General features: G+C 40.5%; 1 protein-coding gene across 1 annotated transcript in view; it reads right to left on the bottom strand.

Annotated features, from left to right (window-relative positions):
• Nucleotides 1–10,297, bottom strand: part of PSMD11 (proteasome 26S subunit, non-ATPase 11) — a 30,505-nt gene extending 20,208 nt beyond the window's left edge. Inside the window, exons 1-3 of the mRNA XM_007106577.4 lie at nt 10,144–10,297; nt 7,669–7,770; nt 2,000–2,124 (exon numbers count right to left, since the gene is read on the bottom strand). Coding sequence (XP_007106639.1) covers nt 2,000–2,124; nt 7,669–7,770; nt 10,144–10,234 — 318 coding nt within the window. The 5' untranslated portion in view covers nt 10,235–10,297. The remainder of the gene's footprint in view (nt 1–1,999; nt 2,125–7,668; nt 7,771–10,143) is intronic.
• Nucleotides 10,298–21,438: the final 11,141 nt, after the last annotated feature.

Below are 21,438 nucleotides of genomic sequence, written 5' to 3'. Positions count from 1 at the left end.
CCCACATGCCTGCGGAGCGGCTGGGCCCATGAGCCATGGCCGCTGGGCCTGCGCATCCAGAGCCTGTGCTCCGCAATGAGAGAGGCCACAACAGTGAGAGGCCCGCATACCGCAAAAAAAAAAAAAAAAAAAAAAAAAAAAAAAGCAATGTGCAATGAACAATAGCAATGTACACACACAGTTAAAAGGAGGGCCTTACCCAGACATGGAATACATGACAAAGGCCAGTAAACCCCACTAGTCAATTACAGGAGAGCACTAAATTATGATTTCAGTAATTTGGATAAAGGAGTAGAACTGATCATTAAACAACTGCAGTTCCATCCACTGAGTCAGCTCTGTTATGGGAAGGGACAAATTCCAAGACTTCAGTGTCAAAGAAGCAGCTTGGATAATTAATTTTTTCTGCCTAAAATGTTCCAAGTAACATTTATTAGTCTGTTTCAAGTTAACACTTATTGGTCAGCCCATTCTAAGGCATCCTAGCGGACTCCCCTAGCGGTCCAGTGGTTAAGACTCCATCCATGCTTCCAATGCAGGGGGCGCGGGTTCGACCCCTAGTTGGGGAACTAAGATCCACATGCCGCACGGCATAGCCAAGGAAAAAAAAAAAAGAACAAGGCATCCTAATTCAAACAAAAGATGGGGTGTCACTTTTTCATGAGAATAAAATTTTTTTTAAAAATTAGGGTTAGATATAAGAGTAGTACCCCTTAGAAAAATCACTTTTTTAAAAAAAATTATTCATAAAAATAATTCTAATGCTTTGGTTCAAAAGGCAGCTATCTACATATCTATTTTTGATCTACTGTCATGAAACACAGTTGTCCCAGAAACAAATGAATTTGAAGACTTCACTACAGATGAATTTTCTACAATGAAGTCAGTTTATGGTGTTTAAACTAGGTTTCAAAGAATCATTAAGGCAAGAAACCAGATTTTACAAAATGGTTTTTGTAAAACCATTTTACATGATTTCAAAGTGAGATCCATATGTCCTAGGTTTCTGAAGTTCCCCATTATTTACTCAATATGCCACTAAGCCCCTTCATATCTTTTACACCCACAGAGGCTATGGCAAACAATTACATATATATATATATATATATATATAAAAAATAACCAACTACCAATTCCTATCCCTGCCTTTATACCATCTGACGTTTTATATATTTGTTTATTACCTGCCTTCATCATTAAAATATAATTTTCATGACAGCAACAACTGTAATGTGGTTACATATGAATCCCCAGTATCTATAACAGTGCCTAACACATAGCAGGCACTAGTGAGTGCTGATCAATAAATCTACAGAAAAGACAACAACTATAGTCTTCCTACAAACAGATTCAAGCAACCACCATATACCCTGCTTGAATCTGCCACTTTTTACAGAATGAATTTTAACTTTGGTAGCGTCTCCTTCTCCTGAATTGCAGACAATACAGCTATCTTTGAAGAATGGGAAGAGGCTCAGTGATTCCAAAGAGGCATTCTTCAGTGCAGCTCAAGGTCTAGTCTGAACTCACAGAGGACATGTACAGGTATACCAGTCACTTCTGCACACACAGGACAAAAACAGATGGATGCTCACCCCTCAATAAAGGCATAAATGCCGTACAAGACATGCCAAGAAGGGATGCCACAAGACTTAATTAGTGCTCACAAGGAGCTTTGTGACACAGAATGAAAGGTACCACAGACACAGAAAACATTACAAAGGTGTGGCAATACAATACCTCAAAGACAAGAATCAGTTTGTGACCCTGATGTAATGAGGATTCCAGGGACCACTGACAATCTCCACTTACAAAGCAAAGCATGGAACAGACCCAAAGTATCAAATGCCCTGTAACAAAGAGAAACTGACATGATAAGTCCTGCGCTGTCCTCCCAGTTGTCCCTTCTACATTAGTACCACAATGCAGGCAGGCATTTCTTTCACTGAAACAACACTTTGCTCCATATTGTCTACCTTCTGTCATTAAAGTAGCTTACCTCCTGTCCTGTAGCTGCTTCCATATCAAGAAACAGATCAAGAAGAGATCGGACCAGACGAGCTGCTTTAGCCTTGCTGATGGAATTCAAGAAGGGTCGCACATACTTCAGCAGTCCTCCAAGCTCTATGTGGAAGGCAATTCAGACAGGAAAAAGTACACATCAATATTAGGGACAAAATACCCATTAAAAAATGACCCAAGGGGCTTCCCTGGTGGCGCAGTGGTTGCGCGTCCGCCTGCCGATGCAGGGGAACCGGGTTCGCGCCCCGGTCCGGGAGGATCCCACATGCCGCGGAGCGGCTGGGCCCGTGAGCCATGGCCGCTGAGCCTGCGCGTCCGGAGCCTGTGCCCCACGACGGGAGAGGCCACAACAGAGGGAGGCCCGCATACCACAAAAAAAAAAAAAAAAAACAAACAAAAAAAAAAAAAAAAAAAAAAGACCCAAGATCATAAAACAAGTACTTATGTCTGGAATCAGTCAAAATGAAACTTAGTAGGAATTTAAAGCATCCTTAGCAGGTAATGGAGTAGCAAAAAAGTTAACAACATATACCAAATCTGTATTCCATTCCCCACTCAGCCTCTGGATTACTGTGAGGGTCCTGGGAAAAGCTCATGTCTGTCTGCCTCATGAGTACAGCAAAGTACTCACACTCTCAGAAAACAGTTTTCTAGAACATGAAATATGCTATGCCTCTACCACCTTAGACAAAATTACTTCCCCACAGCTAACAAATTTATCAGGTTATAGGAGTTAATTTTTTTTTTTTCCTAATTTCCAACCAAGTCTGTCTCAGCAGTTCCCCTTAAAGAGAGATTTTCAATTCCAGGTTCCTTTTTTCCTCCCTTCCTGAAGTAATGCCCAGCTTAGCCTTTTACCAATATAATTTCCATGGCACTCTTCTGAATCAACTTTTCACATAAAAGTTAGGGTGTTTGTCCCTTAAAGTTATACTATAACCTTTTAAAATTCCTCATTAATTAGCAAAACCTAAGTCTTAAACTATGACAAAAAAGCCGTCTACCACAGAGGTTCCCCCCCACCCCTTATGTAAGAAAAGAGGGTGGCACAGTAATCTAAGGGAGCACCTTTAGAAACAAACGTGAAAATTAGAGAAGATTTCAACTAAACAACTAAGGAAGTACTTTTGGAATGTAGGTTAAAATTACTTTAGTGCCACTGCCTCCAACTGTAGACTCATCCTCCTGAGAACTCGAATTCAGGGCAAGCAAGCCTCCCCCTTCTGAGAATGCTAATTCAGTGTCTTGAATCCTCATCTGCCTGCGCAGTCACAGGATACATGGGACTGTGTCAGGTATAAAAGGAACTTTATACAGAGTGGAAAAGTTCACCTTTCCCTTCACTCCCCAGTACTGACCTGTGAATCCCACCGTCTAAGATTTTTTTCCAATTCTGCCACTCCATTCACCCCTGTAATGACTACTCACACGCCTGCTTTCATGCCTCGCTCATGCTGCATTTCCACCTGGAATCCCTCCCCATCACTTCGACCTATGTAGATCTTAGATATCCTTTTAGGTCCAGCTGAAGTCCCAGTGAGTCTTCCATGCCAATGCCCGGCTACACTGATTTCTCTCCCTCAAATTACTTTTGCATTTATGCAAACTTCAATTATGTTATACAATCATAGTTTTTTAAAAGCAGTCTAGTGCAATGTCCCTTCTGAAACAGCATTTCCCACTATGCTTGAACAAATCTAAACACTCCCTAGTGACAGAAATATTCAGAAAGTAGACGATTCCAGTGTTGGTCAAACTAAATTGTTCTTTTCTGAAACATGAGTCTATACCCTCTTTCCACGTGGCTTCAAATATTTGAAGATAACTATCACTCATATCTCCCTAACTTTCCCTTTCTCCAAGCTAAACAGCTTTAACTATTTCAACTGTTCCTCCAATGTCCTGGTTTCCAGATTCCTTGTCACCTTAGTTGCCCTCCTCTGAATTAACTCTAGTTTGCAAATGTACCACTTGTGGTCCCCAGAACTGAATCAACGTTCCATGTAGGGTCAGACCAGTAGTCATGGCTTAATTCTCCTGATTGGACTGCCACATGTAACATAAGAAGCATGTTTTGCTTTTGCTAATAGCACTCTTTGTTCAGACTGAGTCCATAAGGTCTTCTTGCATAGAGAGGTAATTCCCCACGTTCCTCTGTTTTGATAAATAGTTTAAGTATATAACTTTATACTTTCCACCCTGAATTTAATCTTGCTGGCTTTGACAATAACTCTGAATCTTAATTCTGTTCTCTACTGTACTGAATCATCTACAAAAATAAGCACACCTTCTGATACGGCTTTAGCTACACTGTCAGATACTGATCAGAAGAACAAGGACAGATCCTTATGACATGATGCTAGAGACTTCCCTCCAGGTCGACAAATGATCCATTTGTCATGGCAAATGTTCAAAGACCCTGCTTACATCAGATACGTTGTCTATATCATTCTTCCTATCCCAGGGGTTGGCAAACTTTTTCTGTGAAGGACCAGACAGTAAATATTTTTGGCTTTGTGGGCTATATGGTCTCAGCGGCAGGTACCCAACTCAGCCACTGTAGTGCAGAAGCAGTCATGGGCAGTATGTAAACAAATGGGTATGGCTATGTTCCAACAAAACTTTATTTACAAAGACAGCTGGCAAGCCATTGCCTGTGGAACCCTGCAAATCTGCTGTCTGATAAGGCTAACCAAAGAGAACCAAGGTGAGTTTGGAATAACCTTTTCTTAATAAACCCACTGCTTTATGTGCTTAAAACCTACTTATCAAATAATCTGTCCTGGAACTTTACTGATGATTACCAGTTTACAGTGTCTAAAATTTATTCTTTTCGTTACCTTTTTGAAAAGTGGAATAATGTTCTGCCCATCCTCAGTTTCCTTATACCTCTCCAACCTCCATGATTTTTCTCAGAATAATAGTGGCTCTATAAATATATCTGCTACAACTATTCTTTTGATATTAAAAGACAGAAGTTGTCAGAGCCTAGAAACTTGAACTTATTTAAAAAAGACTATCTGCTCTCTCTTCTCTCACCTACCTTAGCTTAAATTCTCTCTTTCTGATGTTATTTCTATCTTTTTCTTTTTGAAAATCATTTTCCTTCCTGGAAAAAGCAGAAGTGAAACATGAGCTAAGGAGTCTGCCCTTCTCTCCGGCACTTGCTAGCATTACAGTATCTTCTCCAAGTTATTCTTCTTACTCTAACAGAAAAACAAATGACCTCTTAGTTGCCAAAGACTCAGTTCATTTTTCATTTTAGTCTATTACTGTTTCTTAGCCGTTCTTGGTTATATTCCGTTTCTTTCCATTTTCACACTGATTTTTTTTTAATTCTTATAGAATCATATTGAGTTCTTCCTTCTATTCTTACTGAAATTATTTGCAACTGTGTGACCAGAACTTCCTTTTCAGAACCTCACAGAGCTCAACACACTCCTTTTAAGAGTCTCAGGCTATGAAATCTGCAGATCCTGAGCTTAGGCATCATGTCTGATGACGAACACCACTACTTTCAATCACTATTCTGCATCAGGCACTGTCTCATTGACTAATTCCCAAGTGACTGATGTCCATCAGGGACCCTACCTTAAACTTTTTGAGTAGAGTACTTAGCGCAGTGCTAGCCATATATTAAATGCATAACAAAACAAAATTGGAAATCAATGGAACAGACATATTTTCTGTTCTCAGGGAACCCCAAAATCAAAGGAAACAACACAAACCGGTCAATTATTAATAGCAAAGATAGGTAAATGAATGTAGGCCCCGAAACTTCCTTACTATACTTGTCAAAGTCTTTCTTAGAAAACAATAAGTAACCTGGAAATGTTTTTTAAAGTTCTTATGATTCACCTGTTAAATTCCAATAAGTTTCCCTGTATACTTCTAAACTTCTCAGGTAGGTCACAGGGAGGGGAGGGCAAGGAATAAGGAGAGAGTAAAGCATGAAATAGTAACTTCAAGCAAAGCAGTAACATTTTTGGACAAATTTTCTGAAACACTGACTATACTACATGCTGTTTTTAATTATCCATTCTACTTGAGAAAAACAGACATTTGGATCGTTCAACAACAGAGAAATCATTTCCGGGAATTCCCTGGCAGTCCAGTGGTTAGGACTCCGGGCTCTCACTGTCAAGGGCCCAGGTTCAATCCCTGTTCAGGAAACTAAGATCTCACGAGCCACACAGTGTGGCCAAAAAAAAAAAAATCATTTCACCTGGTTTTCTAATTCTTTCAGGAAAATTACCTTATTAATTATATTTCATGTGGACTAATGATCAAAAGTGTTTTGCAACCCCAAGCTCACATTAACTGACAGGCAAAAGAATCCATAAACATGTTAAATAGGAGAGAAGTCAGCCTAAAATGAAAAAACCACCACCTACCACTGATAACTCATAAGTGGATAACTATGGAAAGCAAATACTTCAAGGTCATGAGCTCTGAAACAGGACTACATGGATTCAAATTCTGAGTCTCCCATACTAGCTGAGTGCCCTTAAATAAGACATTTAACTTTTCTGTGCTCAGTTTCCTCAGGTATAAAATAGGTAATAGTACATACCTCACCAAGTTGTTTCGAGAATTCAATAAGGTAAATCCTGTTTGGGCTTAAAACAATAACTAGTTCATAATAAGCACTCAAAAATGGTTTTTCTTATTATAGGTATTTTTAATGATATTTTTTAAAAGGTACAAGATCCATATAAACACATCCTCCCAATTTCATACAACTTTATTCAACTTTCTATTGACTGAGCCTAATAATTAATAAGTTATCATCCTTAATTGGAAAAGATCTTTGTTTTCAAGTTCAAGAAATGTTGCTAACTTACATGTATCATCCTTTTGGATAACAACATAATTTGGGGGAAAGTAAATCACGAGATCAACCATGTTTAATCCATTCTAATCAGATAAGCTCTAAATTTACTTTAAAGTTGACAAAAATCATCCATTTTAAGTTTAAGCAGGCTACTCTCTAAATACTTTTGTCACTTTACTGGTCAAAAGCCCTTCCTTGTCAACAAGACTCTCTCCTTCTAAGGACACACCCATCATCAGAATATCATCTCGAGCTTGCAAAGTCAATGGTTCAATTACAACTAGAATGTCTGGGCAATAACAGGCACAAAGCCCTAGGTACCAGTGGAGAAACCCTGGGAAGGTTCTCTTCATTTAATGTCTTACTCATTGTGTATCAGGAAAAAAGGACAGCAAAGCCACTTCCTTGGACACAAAATCCCTAGTCATTTTGAAGTCAGGGCTTAAAGTCACTATCCACCTTAATTAAATACATCAGAGCAGCTCCATGAAATCACCAAAGACTGCTACTGCCCACATGTAAGGAAATGCAGTGAAAATCCAAGCCAGAAACAAATCACAGGTCACTATATTCCAAAAGAAACAGGATTTTTTCCCTCATCTGCAGAACAAAAGTCTTCAATGAAAGAAGTGAGTTTAAAGGTCTCTTAACTTCCTGACAGAAAACTAAAGCTCAACAAGTTGGCAATAAAATTGAATTACACTACCAATAAACTGTATGGATGTATTCCTATGTTCCCTCACTCCAACCAAAAACAAAAAACTTCACGCAGCATTTCAGGTAAAAGAAAGCAATCCACTTGTAGCACTTACCTGCAGCTTGTCCAGTCTTCGCCAGGAGAGATCCCAGTTCCAGGATGCTCTGCTCTTTGACCTGCACTGCCTCCTCATCATTCTCCTGAATGTCACGCTTCACTGGGAGAGGAAAATGCAAACTCTCTTAAAATTATGACAAAAAATGAACACTAAGGGAAATTTCACCCTCACAAAACCAACTACAAACTCAAACAGTTAGCAAAAGACAAATTCTAGACAGCTTAAAAAAAAAAAAAAACTCTAAACAAGAAAAAGTAAAATGATCATGTAGCACATGTCCCATGTATATCATAAGAATAGATTCCTCTCTTTTGATTTTAATTGTGCCTTTTCATTCTACCAATTAGAATTTCCCTTACCCACATACATTGAGATTTCTATTGCTGTCACTTGGTTAATGCAAAATTCAAACAAGTTCTTCCAGTTGTGGTGGTAAGCCCCATTCCAGGAACTATGTTATATGAAAATATTAAACATGCCTGTCTGTGCATTTACCTGCCACAAACTAAAATCAAATGACCAAGTTACTGATAACTATAAAGTCAAAAGTCTTTCAATAAACTTTAGGCCTGTGGAGAGCCTCAGCTGATGGGTGTGTTAGGGACAAATAATTCTATAAAGCCATTCAGGAAACATAACCCTGTCAAAGCTCCAGTGTGATCCTTAGGAGAGAATGCTACTTTAAGGGATTCAGGACCTGTTAAAATAACTTTGTGCTATCTGTCCCACTTCCAACTGTTAATAACTATTCTACCACTCAAACACTGGACAGCCTCTTCAAGTTTGTAGTGATAATTTTAGCAATCATCACTAGTTATCACTTCTCTCACAAAGCATCATGACTTGACAAAAACCAAGATTTTGATACTCCATGATGGAGTCTGGAAAAAGTAAGGCTGTCAACCATCATGACTCAAGCTTGTTCTAACAGGAAAGCTTTCAAGGGAACTCTCTCTTAATATAGTGGGCAAGCAAAAAATACTCTAATTATAATGTTTACCATAATTCGCACTTTATAAAAGACAAAGTATTAGGCAACAGGCACAAAAAATAAAATCCATGCTTCTCACATTAGTTCTAAATATTAGTGTGTATTCACAGGACGAAAATACACATTGAAAATGACTCTGGTTCTTAACTATAACTGACTTCAGTCAAGATCAGAACTTCAAAAGGAAACACCCTTTATTTACCAATATCATCCATTCACTGATGCATCTTAACCCCCACTTCCTCCCTTTTTCTAGTAACCCCAAAGATAAAGACATCAAGATCTTGTCACTGTCCTTCCTCCATGAAAGTCGGGAGTACCAAAATTCAACGGACTAAATGAGTCGACAAAAAAGCCAACAGCCTTGAGGTCCCACATACACGTGCAAACTACTTGTTGATTCAACCCGAATCTTCTCAAGCTACATTAAAAAAGATCACACTACTACATGTGCAGTGAAGAGCTCGCCCATGCCCTAACTGAACCCTTGATGGCTGAACATTAAACGCCCTCTCTGTCATCATAAATTTATTTCTGGTCACACTTGAATCCCAGAAGAAAACTGTCGGAAGCGACGGGCTCCGGCTCCCATTTCAGTTTTCCAGTCGTGTGCAAGGTGTAAGGCAATCATACTACAGTGCTAACATGTTTTTCTTTGATTTTCTCCGGCAACGTGCAGCTGGCCGGTTCCAAAGAGTTCCCAGAACTCCGCGGCTGCCAACTAACTCCCCGAACTCTCTTCCACCCTCTACGACAGAGTAGGACGATTAGTCACCTCCTCTGGCCGGGCGGTCCCACGCCAACACCTCGCTCTTACACCCTACACGGGGGGCAAAGGAACGTCTCGGTCACCTCCCCAAACCAAATGCCAATCCGAGGTGTGTGTCCCCTCGGTATTTCAAACCACACTCAGAAAGAGACCCCCTGAAGTGGAGCCTTCCGCGAAGGGGAGGCGAGAAGTAGCAGCTCCCAGCGTCCCGGGGAAGGAAACTCCAAGAGAAGAACGAGCAATTGCGCTCGCGCGCCCATCCGAGCAGGCTGGGCTGAGAACAACGGCGGGAAATGCCTGTCCAGAGCGGGTTTCGCCAAGGCCCTCAACTCGAGGCGCTCAGCTCAGTTCGCGACCAGCCCGCCGGCCAGCACCGCTCGCGGTCCCGGGCCAGCCCGCATGGGCCAGAGCGGGAGACAAGGCTGGGTAGTGGTGGGGCCCCGCTCGGCCCACTCTCCCACACCGCGCCGAGCCCACCGTGAGTCAGCAGCCGGCGAGTGGACGCCGGGGTTGCCTCGGGGCTTCCCACCGGGGTGGGGACCAGGAAGCCCCAGGGAGCTCCGAGCGGCCTGAGCCCCCGGCCCGGCCCCCCTCACACACACAGTGAGTCAGCAGCACCAGAGCCGGCTAGCCCGGCCCCGCTCCGCCGCCGTGGACCGACACAGGCTGAGCTGGGCCGGTGGGGCCGGAGAGGGAGCGCGGCGACCTTTACCTATGGAGTGGAGGATGTCGATGGAGGCCTCCCGGTCGGTGCTGAGTAGAGACTGGGCTCTCTGGAACTCCACCACAGCCGCAGCCGCCATCTTACCGCTCTCACACCGTCCCCGGCCGAGGCCGCCGACGCCGGAAACACACGCCCGGAAGGCCCGCCCTCGCGCCTCTCCCCACTCCCCTCATTTGCCCCGCCTCCTGCACTCCCAGAGCACCACGGAAGTTGTAGTCTCTCTCCGGGGCGGGGAAGGAGGGATGTAAGGGTGTGGATGAGAGCTGGGGAGCTTGCCGCCCACCAGCGAGGCTCTCCAGCACCGCCCAGCGGCTACCCACGAATAAAAGAGGCGGTGTCTAGCAATAGGAGCCCGAGGCTAATCCCCACCCACCCTAAAAGAGGCCTCTTAACCCCGACTCCCCTCGCTCGCCCTTGACAGGAGTATTTGAGCACCCGGTGGGTATCCAGTGAAAGCCGTTTAACTTTCTTTGTAGCTTCCACATTCAGCCATTCATTCAGGGAAATAAATTATCTTATAAAGTGCTTACTACGTGGCAGACAAAGAATAGCACCATTCAAAGGCGTTCAAGTGTCCGGCAACACGTGGGACTCGCGCGCGCGCGCGCGCACACAGGCGCGCACACACACACACACACACACACACACACACACACACACACACTTTCCAGGCTACAATCCTACAACACGTGGGACTCGCGCGCGCGCACACAGGCGCGCGCACACACACACACACACACACACACACACACACACACAGACACACACACTTTCCAGGCTACAATCCTACAGAATCCTAGCCAGGCTGTGATTAAACGCACCAGTGTTAGAGAAAACTGATGTTAGAAAGTAAAATATCATCTTTGCCCCCATTCACTCAATCCCTCTTGGGGAGTCACATAGAAATCTAACAGCTACTCCAACTCCCCAGATCAATAAAGAAAAAACGGATTTTTCCTTCCAATGTCTCCAGTGCCTTCAACTAAAATCACAGATATCTGAAAAGCTGTTAAGAAGAAGGAGAAAAAAGATATTCTATGTGCCCACTGCGGGTTGAACTTAAAGGAGTACTAAAACGTATACAGGCAGTGCAGTATGAGGAAGATCTTTCTGCAGGTGAAGACAATCCAAAAATGCAATATGCTGGGACTTCCCTGGTGGTCCAGTGGTTAGGACAACACCCTTCCAATGCAGGGGGCATGGGTTCAATCCCTGGTCGGGGAACTAAGATACTGCATGCCGCATCTCCCAGCCAAAAAAAAAAAAAAAATATGCTGTCCCCTAATGGAACCTGTAAAGGGAACCAACTTTGCACTCCTCTGTGTCTGGGTTAGGCAATTTATATGTCTATTTCCTTTTACTTTACCAGCAATGTTCTGTGAAGAAGATATTATTTACACCCCATTTATAGATGAGGAAACGGGGTTTTAAGTGATTTGGTGAAGCTTGTATGGTAATTGACAGCACTGAGATCTGAGAGTTAGGGAATGGGTTCCTAGTTCCTGGATGTGTTCAAATGAAAACTGGATAACATCTCATCAAGTCGTAAACAGGATTCATGACATTGATTGGGGAATTGGATAGAATGGCTTCTAAATGTCTCCTAAAACTGAGCCTTTCTTTGCTCAAAAAAGGCATTCCTCACTTCTCAATTTGGTACGCAATTAATATGGTACCAGAATGTTAATGGACTGTAAAATTCCAAAGCTGAGACCAACAGGCCATATGTATCCCCACCTTCTAAAGAAGCGTTACCAGTTACATCCCCAAAGAACTTGCTAAAAAGTGACTAGGCCAGTCCTGTAACCTTCATCCACTCCCAGCCTACAGCAGGGAGACATAAAAATTCTAAAGGAATTCATTAGAAGAAATCATAGAATAGGACAGAGTGCTTACCTCACTACAAAAAGGGGGTACTACGGGCTTCCCTGGTGGCACAGTGGTTGAGAATCTGCCTGCTAATGCAGGCAGGGGACACGGGTTTGAGCCCTGGTCTGGGAGGATCCCACATGCCGCGGAGCAACTAGGCCCGTGAGCCACAACTACTGAGCCTGCACGTCTGGAGCCTGTGCTCCGCAACAAGAGAGGCCGCGAAAGTGAGAGGCCCGCGCACCGCGATGAAGAATGGCCCCCGCTTGCCACAACTAGAGAAAGCCCTCGCACAGAAACGAAGACCCAATACAGCAAAAATAAATTAATTAATTAATGTTTAAAAAAATAAAAAAGGGGGGGACTACAAAAGACTAGGGGTGTCTGCCAAACCTCTCTCCCAAGCTGGTGAGTCTTGCTGACTGTAGGAAATTTTAAGTTCATCTCTGCGCAACCACCATTGTGAGAGTTGGGGGTGAACCAGGTGTGTTTCTCCGGGAGTTTGGGGCCTTCGTGAACATTCATGAAAAGAGTCACCCACTTTTGGACTGCAGAGTTCTGAATTAGTGAAGTTGGTTGATACACCCCACAACAGGACAAGGAGAAAGGGCAGCAGTGAGGCAGCCTCCACTACCTGTGTTTGACCTGGGCCTAGTGCAAAAGTAGATTACCCAGGACCATCTTGAAAGGACCTACTCAGTAGGGCCATCTGCCACAGTGAGGAGACCTATAATAAAAGGCTGGAATGATGGACTTCAGGGAGCATTCACTGATTGGGGATTGTGAGGTCCACCAGCGGAGCTGCCAAAGAACCCACAAATGCTTTCAACAAGAGAGAATCAGCACCTATACTTTCAATCCAGTAACCATCATAGCACTCTGTTTTACTTTCTACCTAGGACATAACACAGTCTGTGATTTTATTATTTCACCTGTTTAAAGCTCATCTCCCTCCTCAAAGTTTCAGGGACCTCATCAATCTTGTCCAGTTATAGTCCCAACTCCTAAAATAGCAGCTTGCACAAAGGGCAACCACTCAATAAGTATTTGTTGGGTGATGAGTGCTAGAATCTGTCCTTCCACAATCTTCTGCTGCCCTAAATGTCCATGTCCTACACTATGTGACTATTCACTTGAACCATTGCTGACTGGATTGGGGCGAGTGTGAAAGGGCTTTCACAGATTAACCAGTGAGCTAGGGCATATAGGGACTGGCCTGAAATGATTAGCTGGACCAATACAATTCCTCCCTCAGGAATTGGGGAATTGAGACCCTGAGCCAGTTAGCCAAGGGAATGGAAATCAAAATCTGTCACTTGGAACCAACTAGAGCCAAGTTGGTAGAGAGAAAACTCAGTAGATGAGTGGAGAGAAGCAGAAATATCATGGAAGGAAATCCAAATACCTCCATAGAAGGCCACCTCAGTTCCTAACAACTTTCTACTTTCCAGTTCTTATCCCATGAGGTCCACCCACACCACATTCCCCATTCTTGAAATACTGTGACATTTCCTTTCCAAATATCTTCCAATCCTTATGATTATGTGAAGAAGAAAGGTCCAATAAGGTGTCATTATGTTTTTAATGGCTCTCTATTAAAGATATTCCTTTATCTTTCTTTTTAACAAAGTGAGAGGAGGCAACAGTATCTAGATGGAGTTTAGATTTCCTTGTTTTTGTTTTTATGGATACATTCTAGTTATGGCCAATAATACTACTGGTTTTCCATTGAAGGTAGAGACATAAAATTACAACGAAAAACAAAGTGGGTCAATTTAAATAACTTTTTCCATGTGGACATGAAAAAAGTCAGGAATATATACAATAAGCAAATGACTATTTGGGCTAGAAAACCAAATCCTGATTTTAATATCACTGTGTAGACTACCATCTACCTTTCCTTATCATTCTTTTTATTCCAGAATCACATCTCTAATTGGAAGATCCAGTTAGTCCTTTAGGTTCCTGGCCTAGATTTATAATCTTTAAAGATGACTTTCAAGTTATACCTGGCAAAGGCACTACATGCTGTAGAAGAGTACGGAATTTGAAGTCAGACAAACGTGGAGCACAAATCTTTACTACCAACTAATTGTCAAATTACTTAAACTCTCTGAGTTTGGTCATCATTAAAATTATTTTAAAAATCTACTTCACTTTATGGTTGCACAACAATGTGAATGTGCTTAATATCACAGAACTGTGCACTTTAAAATGGTTAAAATTGTAAATTTTATTATGTATGCTTTACCGCAATAAAAAAATCTACTTCACAGAAGTATTTGAAGATTATATTTTCAAAGACAGTGGAACACTTCACCACTATGACTGACACATGTAAGTGCTCATTAAATGGCAGCTCTTAAAATAATCAAGTTGCTGAATAAATTAGCTGTGGCACACACTACTCCCCTTCCTCAGGGAGCCCACTTGGAGGATTAAACAAATCTAATTGGTGATTTTTATAGCAATAGAGGGGCAAACAACTGTCAGTTCTGTTTCCCATCTTAGACTTCCTCACCCTTGGTCTGGCCTCTTTTCCCTCTCTGTCAAGCTTCTTTTTGTCCCAAGACAACTCCCAAACACACTACAAAGCCCTAGTCTCCCCTCATGCTATCTATAGTCCAAAGCTATTTCTTTCCTCTCTATACTTGTTAATTTTTCACTGAGCTTTCTTTGTATCCCATAGTTGAGCAAATAGGGGAATGCTATAATGTACTATCCTGCTAATACCAGAGTATATACTCCTCCTCTTTCTTCTGTGCGTATACTCTGTGCAGCAGACAGGAAGCTAAGGTCAGGGATTCTAAGCTAGTACTGATCCCTCAACTCTACACATTCCCTGCCATTGGAGCTATAGAGAGAGAAAGAGAGAGGGAAAAAAAAAAAAACTAAAGCGTACACAAAGTATGTCATTATTATCTTTTCACCCCTCTTTGGAAATCCTTCTCTCTCACACTGCCACCTCTCCCCAGACCTCCAATACCTTGCTGTATTTGTGTTTTATTATGGTTCTCCTTCAGTGAAAGTCTGTCAGTGATAAACTTTGTCTTCTACTGAAATGTCTTTATTTTACTCTCATTCTTAACTGATCTTTCCAGTGGGTACAAAGTTCCTACACTGACACTTACTTTTACTCAGCGTTTCAAATATATTAAAGATGACTCTTCTCAGTCTAATGAAGTTCCTTCATAGGTAATCTGACTTTTCTCTTTGGTTAATTTTAATATCTCTTCTGTCCTAGGCTCTCTACAGGTTCACTACAAAATATTTACACTCTGATGAAGACCTTCTGAGTCTGAGGATTCATGCCTTACATGAATCCTGGAAATTTCTCAACCATTATCTCTTCACATACTGCCTCCTCTACCTCTCTTCTCTCTGGAAATCTTTTTAGACATAAGTTAGATCTACATTGTCCAACACAGTAGTCACTAGCCACATGTGGCTAGTGAGCACCTGAAATGTGGCTACTCCAATCTGAGCTGTGGTACAAATGCAAACTATCAATAAACACTGGATTTTATTAAAGACAGTATGGAAAAAAAGTAAAATATGTCATTTACAGTTTTTATACTGATTATATGTCAAAATGATCATATTTCAAATTAATCTCACCCATTTCTTTTTACTTTCTTTAATGTTGGTACTATGAATTTTAAAACTATATACTTAATCTCACATTATATTTCTATTGGACACTGCTGTTAGACTATCTGCCTCTTTTCACCATATTTCTTAACTATTCCATCTCCTCATCTCTCTGTGCTACATTCTAAGTAATTTGTAGAAAGTTATTTAATAGTTCACTGATTATATCATCAGCTGCTTCTAATCTGCTATTTAGTCCATCCACTAAGCTTTAATTTTAATGAAATTTGAAATATATATTTCCATTTCTACAAGATTTATTTGGTCCTTTTTCCAAACTGTCCCTTTTTCAAAGTATTGTATTATTATGCTTTGGGTTCCTTCTTTCATGTTCTTAATCATTTAAACCAAAGTCTGTAATCTGTATCTGATAATTATTTGATGTTCTTGGGGATCTAATCCTACAGGCTGTTGTGTCTGCTGACTCTCCCTCCTGGAGGATTGTCTCCTCATGTGTTTGTAATTTTGGATTGTAAGCTCATCTTCAGCAGGGTTTTATCTTCCTTATTCCTAGGAGACGTGGGTTGGGTTTGCTTCTGCCAACCCATCCTGATATCACTGTTCCATGACAGTAATTTATGTTAGTTTACAGACTTTGGGGAATTCCTACACTATACAGATAATAACAGACATGAAGAACAAAGGCATCTACCAAAAAGATAACTGATGTCCCTGAGGTAAGGAACCTACAAATAAAATGGGAAAATCATTCAAAGAAATAATTTTTGAAAATTTCTCTTTTACAAATGAAGAAATTAGTTATGGATGGAAATAACAAACCATGTTCCAAGAAGGAAAAAAAAAAAAGACACAGAGTGGTGACACTGATCTCTATCCCAGTTGAGTTGCTAAACATCAAAGAAGTCTTTGAACAACCAGACAGACAAAGCAAGTCAACTAAAAGGGGTGAAGTGGAGTGGGAATCAGTCTTATCTCAGATGTCTCTAAGGCAAGATTCAATGCCAGAAAACAGTGAAATATTGCCACAAGTTTGAGAAAGAAAGAAAAACGTGGCCCAAGAATACTGTTAAATATAAGAGAAACAGACAGATATTCTCAACCTGAAAAAAATCAGGGAATACAGGACAAAGTGCTTTTCTAGGAAAAAAAATATTGACAAAAATCTATGGATTAGGGACTTCCCTGGTGGCGCAATGGTTAAGAATCTGCCTGCCAATGCAGGGGACACAGGTTCAAGCACTGGTCCGGGAGGATCCACATGCCGCAGAGCAACTAAGCCCGTGCGCCACAACTACTGAGCTTGTGCTCTAGAGCCTGTGAGCCACAACTGCTGAAGCCTGCACACCTAGAGCCCATGCTCCGCAACAAGAGAAGCCACCGCAGTGAGAAGCCCATGCACCGCAACAAAGAGTAGCCCCTGCTTGATGCAACTAGAGAAAGCCCATGTGCAGCAACAAAGACCCAACCCAGCCAAATAAATAAATAAATAAATATTTTTAAAAAGTAGTGGTTTTAAAAAAAACTATGGATTAAAACAATGAACTCAATAATGGGAAGGCACTGCTGACAGTAAGCAGTGATTCCATTTAAATATAGAACTAAGACTAAACAGGACAAAAAGTAAATGTCATAAACCTTGACAAATAATAACATCAAAAACGGGTGGAGAGAGAAGACAGAAAGTTTATCAGTGTTAACTTCAATTTCTTCCTCTATCCATAGTAAGATGTTAAGCAAGTATCCAAAACTAAAACATGTGGTAAAACATACAATGATTTCAATTATTTAATGTTTTTAATGTCCTTTTTCTTAACTTTGAAGTGTCTGGGAAATAATAGGTCTTCCAATGAAGAAATATTTACTGAAGTTCAACCATTTCTTGAATTTTACTTTCTTTTTGCTGTCGTTGTTCATTTCTGAGGAAAAAAGTAAGTAGAGAAAAGTAGTAGGAATTATAAAACAAACTCTTACATTCCTACCACTCAGAATTAATAATTATAAATCTGTCAAATGTGATGCATCGTTTTAGGGAATAAAACATTAAAGAGAGATAGCTAATGTCCCTTTTAAGCTCCATTCTTAGTCCCATCTCTCCTATGCAGAGCAAAAACTTTTCCATTCAGTTTACATAGATAGATAAACAGACAGATATCAGTAACTGATATACAGTATTGCCTTGTGCGAACAATCATTTTTTATTTATATAATGGTAGCATATCAAACATTATTCTGCATCTTGCTTTTTTCATTCATTGTTCAATGAGCTGCATATAAGAGCTAGTTTATTCCTATTAACAACATAAATTCCACTGTGTGACTATTCCACATTTATTCATGCATTCCACTATTAATGAACACTTAGACTGTTACCCTTGGATTTATTTTTTGCTGTTACAAACAGTGCTCCCATGAACATCCTTGCACAAGTGTGAAAGTTTCTCAGTATACCTAGAAGTGTAATCATTGGATTATAAAAATAGGCACATTTTCAAATTTTATTAGATACTGCCAAATTGCTCTTCCAAATGACCATGTGTCAATACACCCAACCCTCAAAAAAAAGGAAAAAAAAATTTTTTTAAGAGAAAAAATAATACACCCAACCTTTTCTCACCCAACTTTTTCTCAAGTGGTGTGACAGAATACCATTTTCTCCATATCTTCGACAGTACTTGATATTTTGGGCCATCTAAGTGAAATAGTATCTTGTTGTTTTGTATTTGCCTAATACTAATAGGGCTGAGATTATTTGCATAATGGAAGATGGAGTCTTCCTTTTAAAAAATGAAATTTCCTCTTAAAAAAATTTTCCTCTATATATAACACTTTGGTATTAAATTGCTACTCTAGATGACTTTGGGCTACTATTTCCCTGCTGTATCTTTTTCTATTTAATATTTAGGTTTTTTATGTTGTTTTACATGTGTCTCCTGTAAATATCATATGGCTAGATTTTGGTATGTGTGTGTAATTTTAATCCAAGCTGAGCTTTTTTAAAAGTAGTGTATTTACTGCGGTAACCTACATGGGAGGGAAGTCCAAAAGGGAGGGGATATCTGTATGTGTATGGCTGATTCATTTTGTTGTGCAGTGAAGGCTAACACGACGTTGTAAAGCAACCATACTACAATAAAAATTAATTTTAAAAAAGTAGTGCATTTAACCCATTTTCTTTATGGTAATTTATAAAATAAATTTTGAGCATTCTACTTAATGTATTTTCTCCTTTTTATCTCCCCATTGCCATATTCCTGACTTCCACTGGATTGATCATTTCTTCACTCAGTTTTTTTCTACTCTCTTTTGTTTGTTTTTGTTTTTTGGCCACACCACGTGGAGTGCAGGATCTTAGTTCCCCGACCAGGGATGGAACCCATGTCCCCTGCAGTGGAAGCGCGGGGTCTTAACCACTGGACCACCAGGGAATTCCCCCTCTATTCAACTTTTAATCTTCTACGTGGCTACCTTTAAATTGTTACACATATAAACATTATTTTTCTAATAATATCTAGAGGTAATCAATATCTGTATCTCCCCCTTGAAAAGACAGGGTTCCAAAATCCTTGGCATGTTTTCACTTCCTCTTGCTGAGTGCTTCCCTGCCCCAATATACCATACCTACCACATTGTTATGACTGGAATTTTGGCTCATAACTACTTTAAAACTTTTAAATCCAATTAATATTTAGACAATAAGTTCTGCTCATTAATTTGCTTACTGTTTCTTCTTGTACATCATCCTTGATCTTGCAAAGCACATCTTCTGTCAAAGAAACCAACTTAAAACATGGCATACCTGTAAGAGTATCCTTTGTGTGCACCTAGGTTGGAGCACCCCTAGGGAAGGCAGATGTTTCACTTCTGGATAAAACTGAACCTGGGTGTGAGGCTGAAGAAAATCTAACTAAAATAACTAAACGTAGTTATTTCAGAGTGAATTTACGCGTGGCAAACTTTCTAAGCTCCTTCTGTGCCTCTAATTATTTATATTTTCTCCTCAAATTTGTGTGATGGTTTGGCTGGAATATAATTCCTAATTGCAACATTTATTTTCCTTTCAGCACTCTGAAGAAATTGTTTGTGAAATGGGCAGGCATAATTCTGACTTAAAAAGAAATGTGGGACTTCCCTGGTGGCACAGTGGTTAAGAATCTGCCTGCTAATGCAGGGGACACGGGTTCGATCCCTGGTCTGGGAAGATCCCACATGCCGTGGAGCAACTAAGCCCGAGCGCCGCAACTACTGAGCCTGTGCTCTAGAGCCCGTGCTCCGCAACAAGAGAAGCCACCTCAACAAGAAGCCCGCGCACCGCCATGAAGAGTAGCCCCCTTTCGCCACAAGTAGAGAAAGCCCGCGTGCAGCAACGAAGACCCAACGCAGCCAAAAATAAATAAAATAAATTTTTTAAAAAAGGAGAAACGCGACATGAAAAAATTTGTCTCTTGGTTGCAATCTCGTGGACCTAAAAATACTTTCTTTACGCGAGTTGCAACATGCTGTGACTTGCCATTCTCTCTATGCCAATAAGAAATACAAAGATACAAAATAGTTAAAATCCATCCAGCTAAAGAGCGAGCCTTGATCAAGGAGAGTAAAAGGTCTCAAGTTAAATTTGACATGCTCTGTTTTCTATCATAAGTTACAGCCCTTCTTGCTGTGCTTTGTGGCAGAGATAATATCTCCTTGAGATATCAAATTGTTTTAAGTCAAACCTTTTCTTTTAACATGTGAAATAAAATCTCCTCACTCCTATGTATGGGTTAACTCCAAAGCTCACAAAACATGTTTCAAAGAATTGCATAAAATCAAAATATCAAATGTTAAGAAATATTGGTCCATACATATGCCTATTATTATTCATTTAAATTATAAATTGTCTCAATTCTTTTGTATGCATTTTCCCTCCAATGTATAGATAATGTATAAAACTTCTGGGCAGAGAGAGCAGTTCAGTTTTCTGGCCTCCCTGTGCTATCAAGCTTGAGTTTAAAGATACATCATGAAGTCTTCTAAAAAAAAGAACACAGCATGAAGCTCTGTTTTTCCCACATGCTCCACAGCATTCTTGTGTCAGATATTGTTGAAGAAAAGTCACATGCCAATCTGATTCTTATTCTTTTCTCAGAAATCTTTCTCTTGCTGATAACTTTAAGAGTGTCTGTTATTTTTTGATGCTCTAAAATGTCATTATTACATGACTCTGTACAGGCTTTTTCCTACTTATTCTGTCCAGCAATTATCTCCAAATCTATAAATCACAAATAAAATTCAGGTTTTCTTTAAATAAAAACAGTAAAAATACTGTAAAATTTATATAAAGGAGAAAAGTCCATGAATAGCTGAGCTAACCTTAAAAAAGAGAAAATGGGGAAAAGGAGGCTTGCTCTACCAGATATAAAGACATAGTGCAAGGTCATAATAGGTGGGTATCAGTGCAAGTTTTCTGCACAAGGCAGAAAACTCTAAGAAGGACCCATTTATAATGGGAATTTGATATACAATAAAGGAGGCATCACAAATCAATGGGGAAAGATGAGATCATTTATTAGGTGGAGTTGGAAAAACTTGCCCACTACATGGAGAAGAATAAAACTGGATTGCTACCTAACATCATCTATAAGGGTGAACTCCAGATGAGTTAAGGAAATAAATGTGAAAGTAAAACCATAAATCCAACTGAATAAAATGTAGGATGAACTTTGTGACCTAGAGGCAGGGAAGAACTTTAAACGTCAAAAGCCACAAACCGGGCTTCCCTGGTGGCGCAGTGGTTGAGAGTCCGCCTGCCGATGCAGGGGACAC

This window comes from Physeter macrocephalus, chromosome 14 (assembly GCF_002837175.3).
Source record: "Physeter macrocephalus isolate SW-GA chromosome 14, ASM283717v5, whole genome shotgun sequence".
NCBI classification, from domain to species: domain Eukaryota; kingdom Metazoa; phylum Chordata; class Mammalia; order Artiodactyla; family Physeteridae; genus Physeter; species Physeter macrocephalus.
This window is presented reverse-complemented; position numbering and strand designations above follow the sequence as displayed.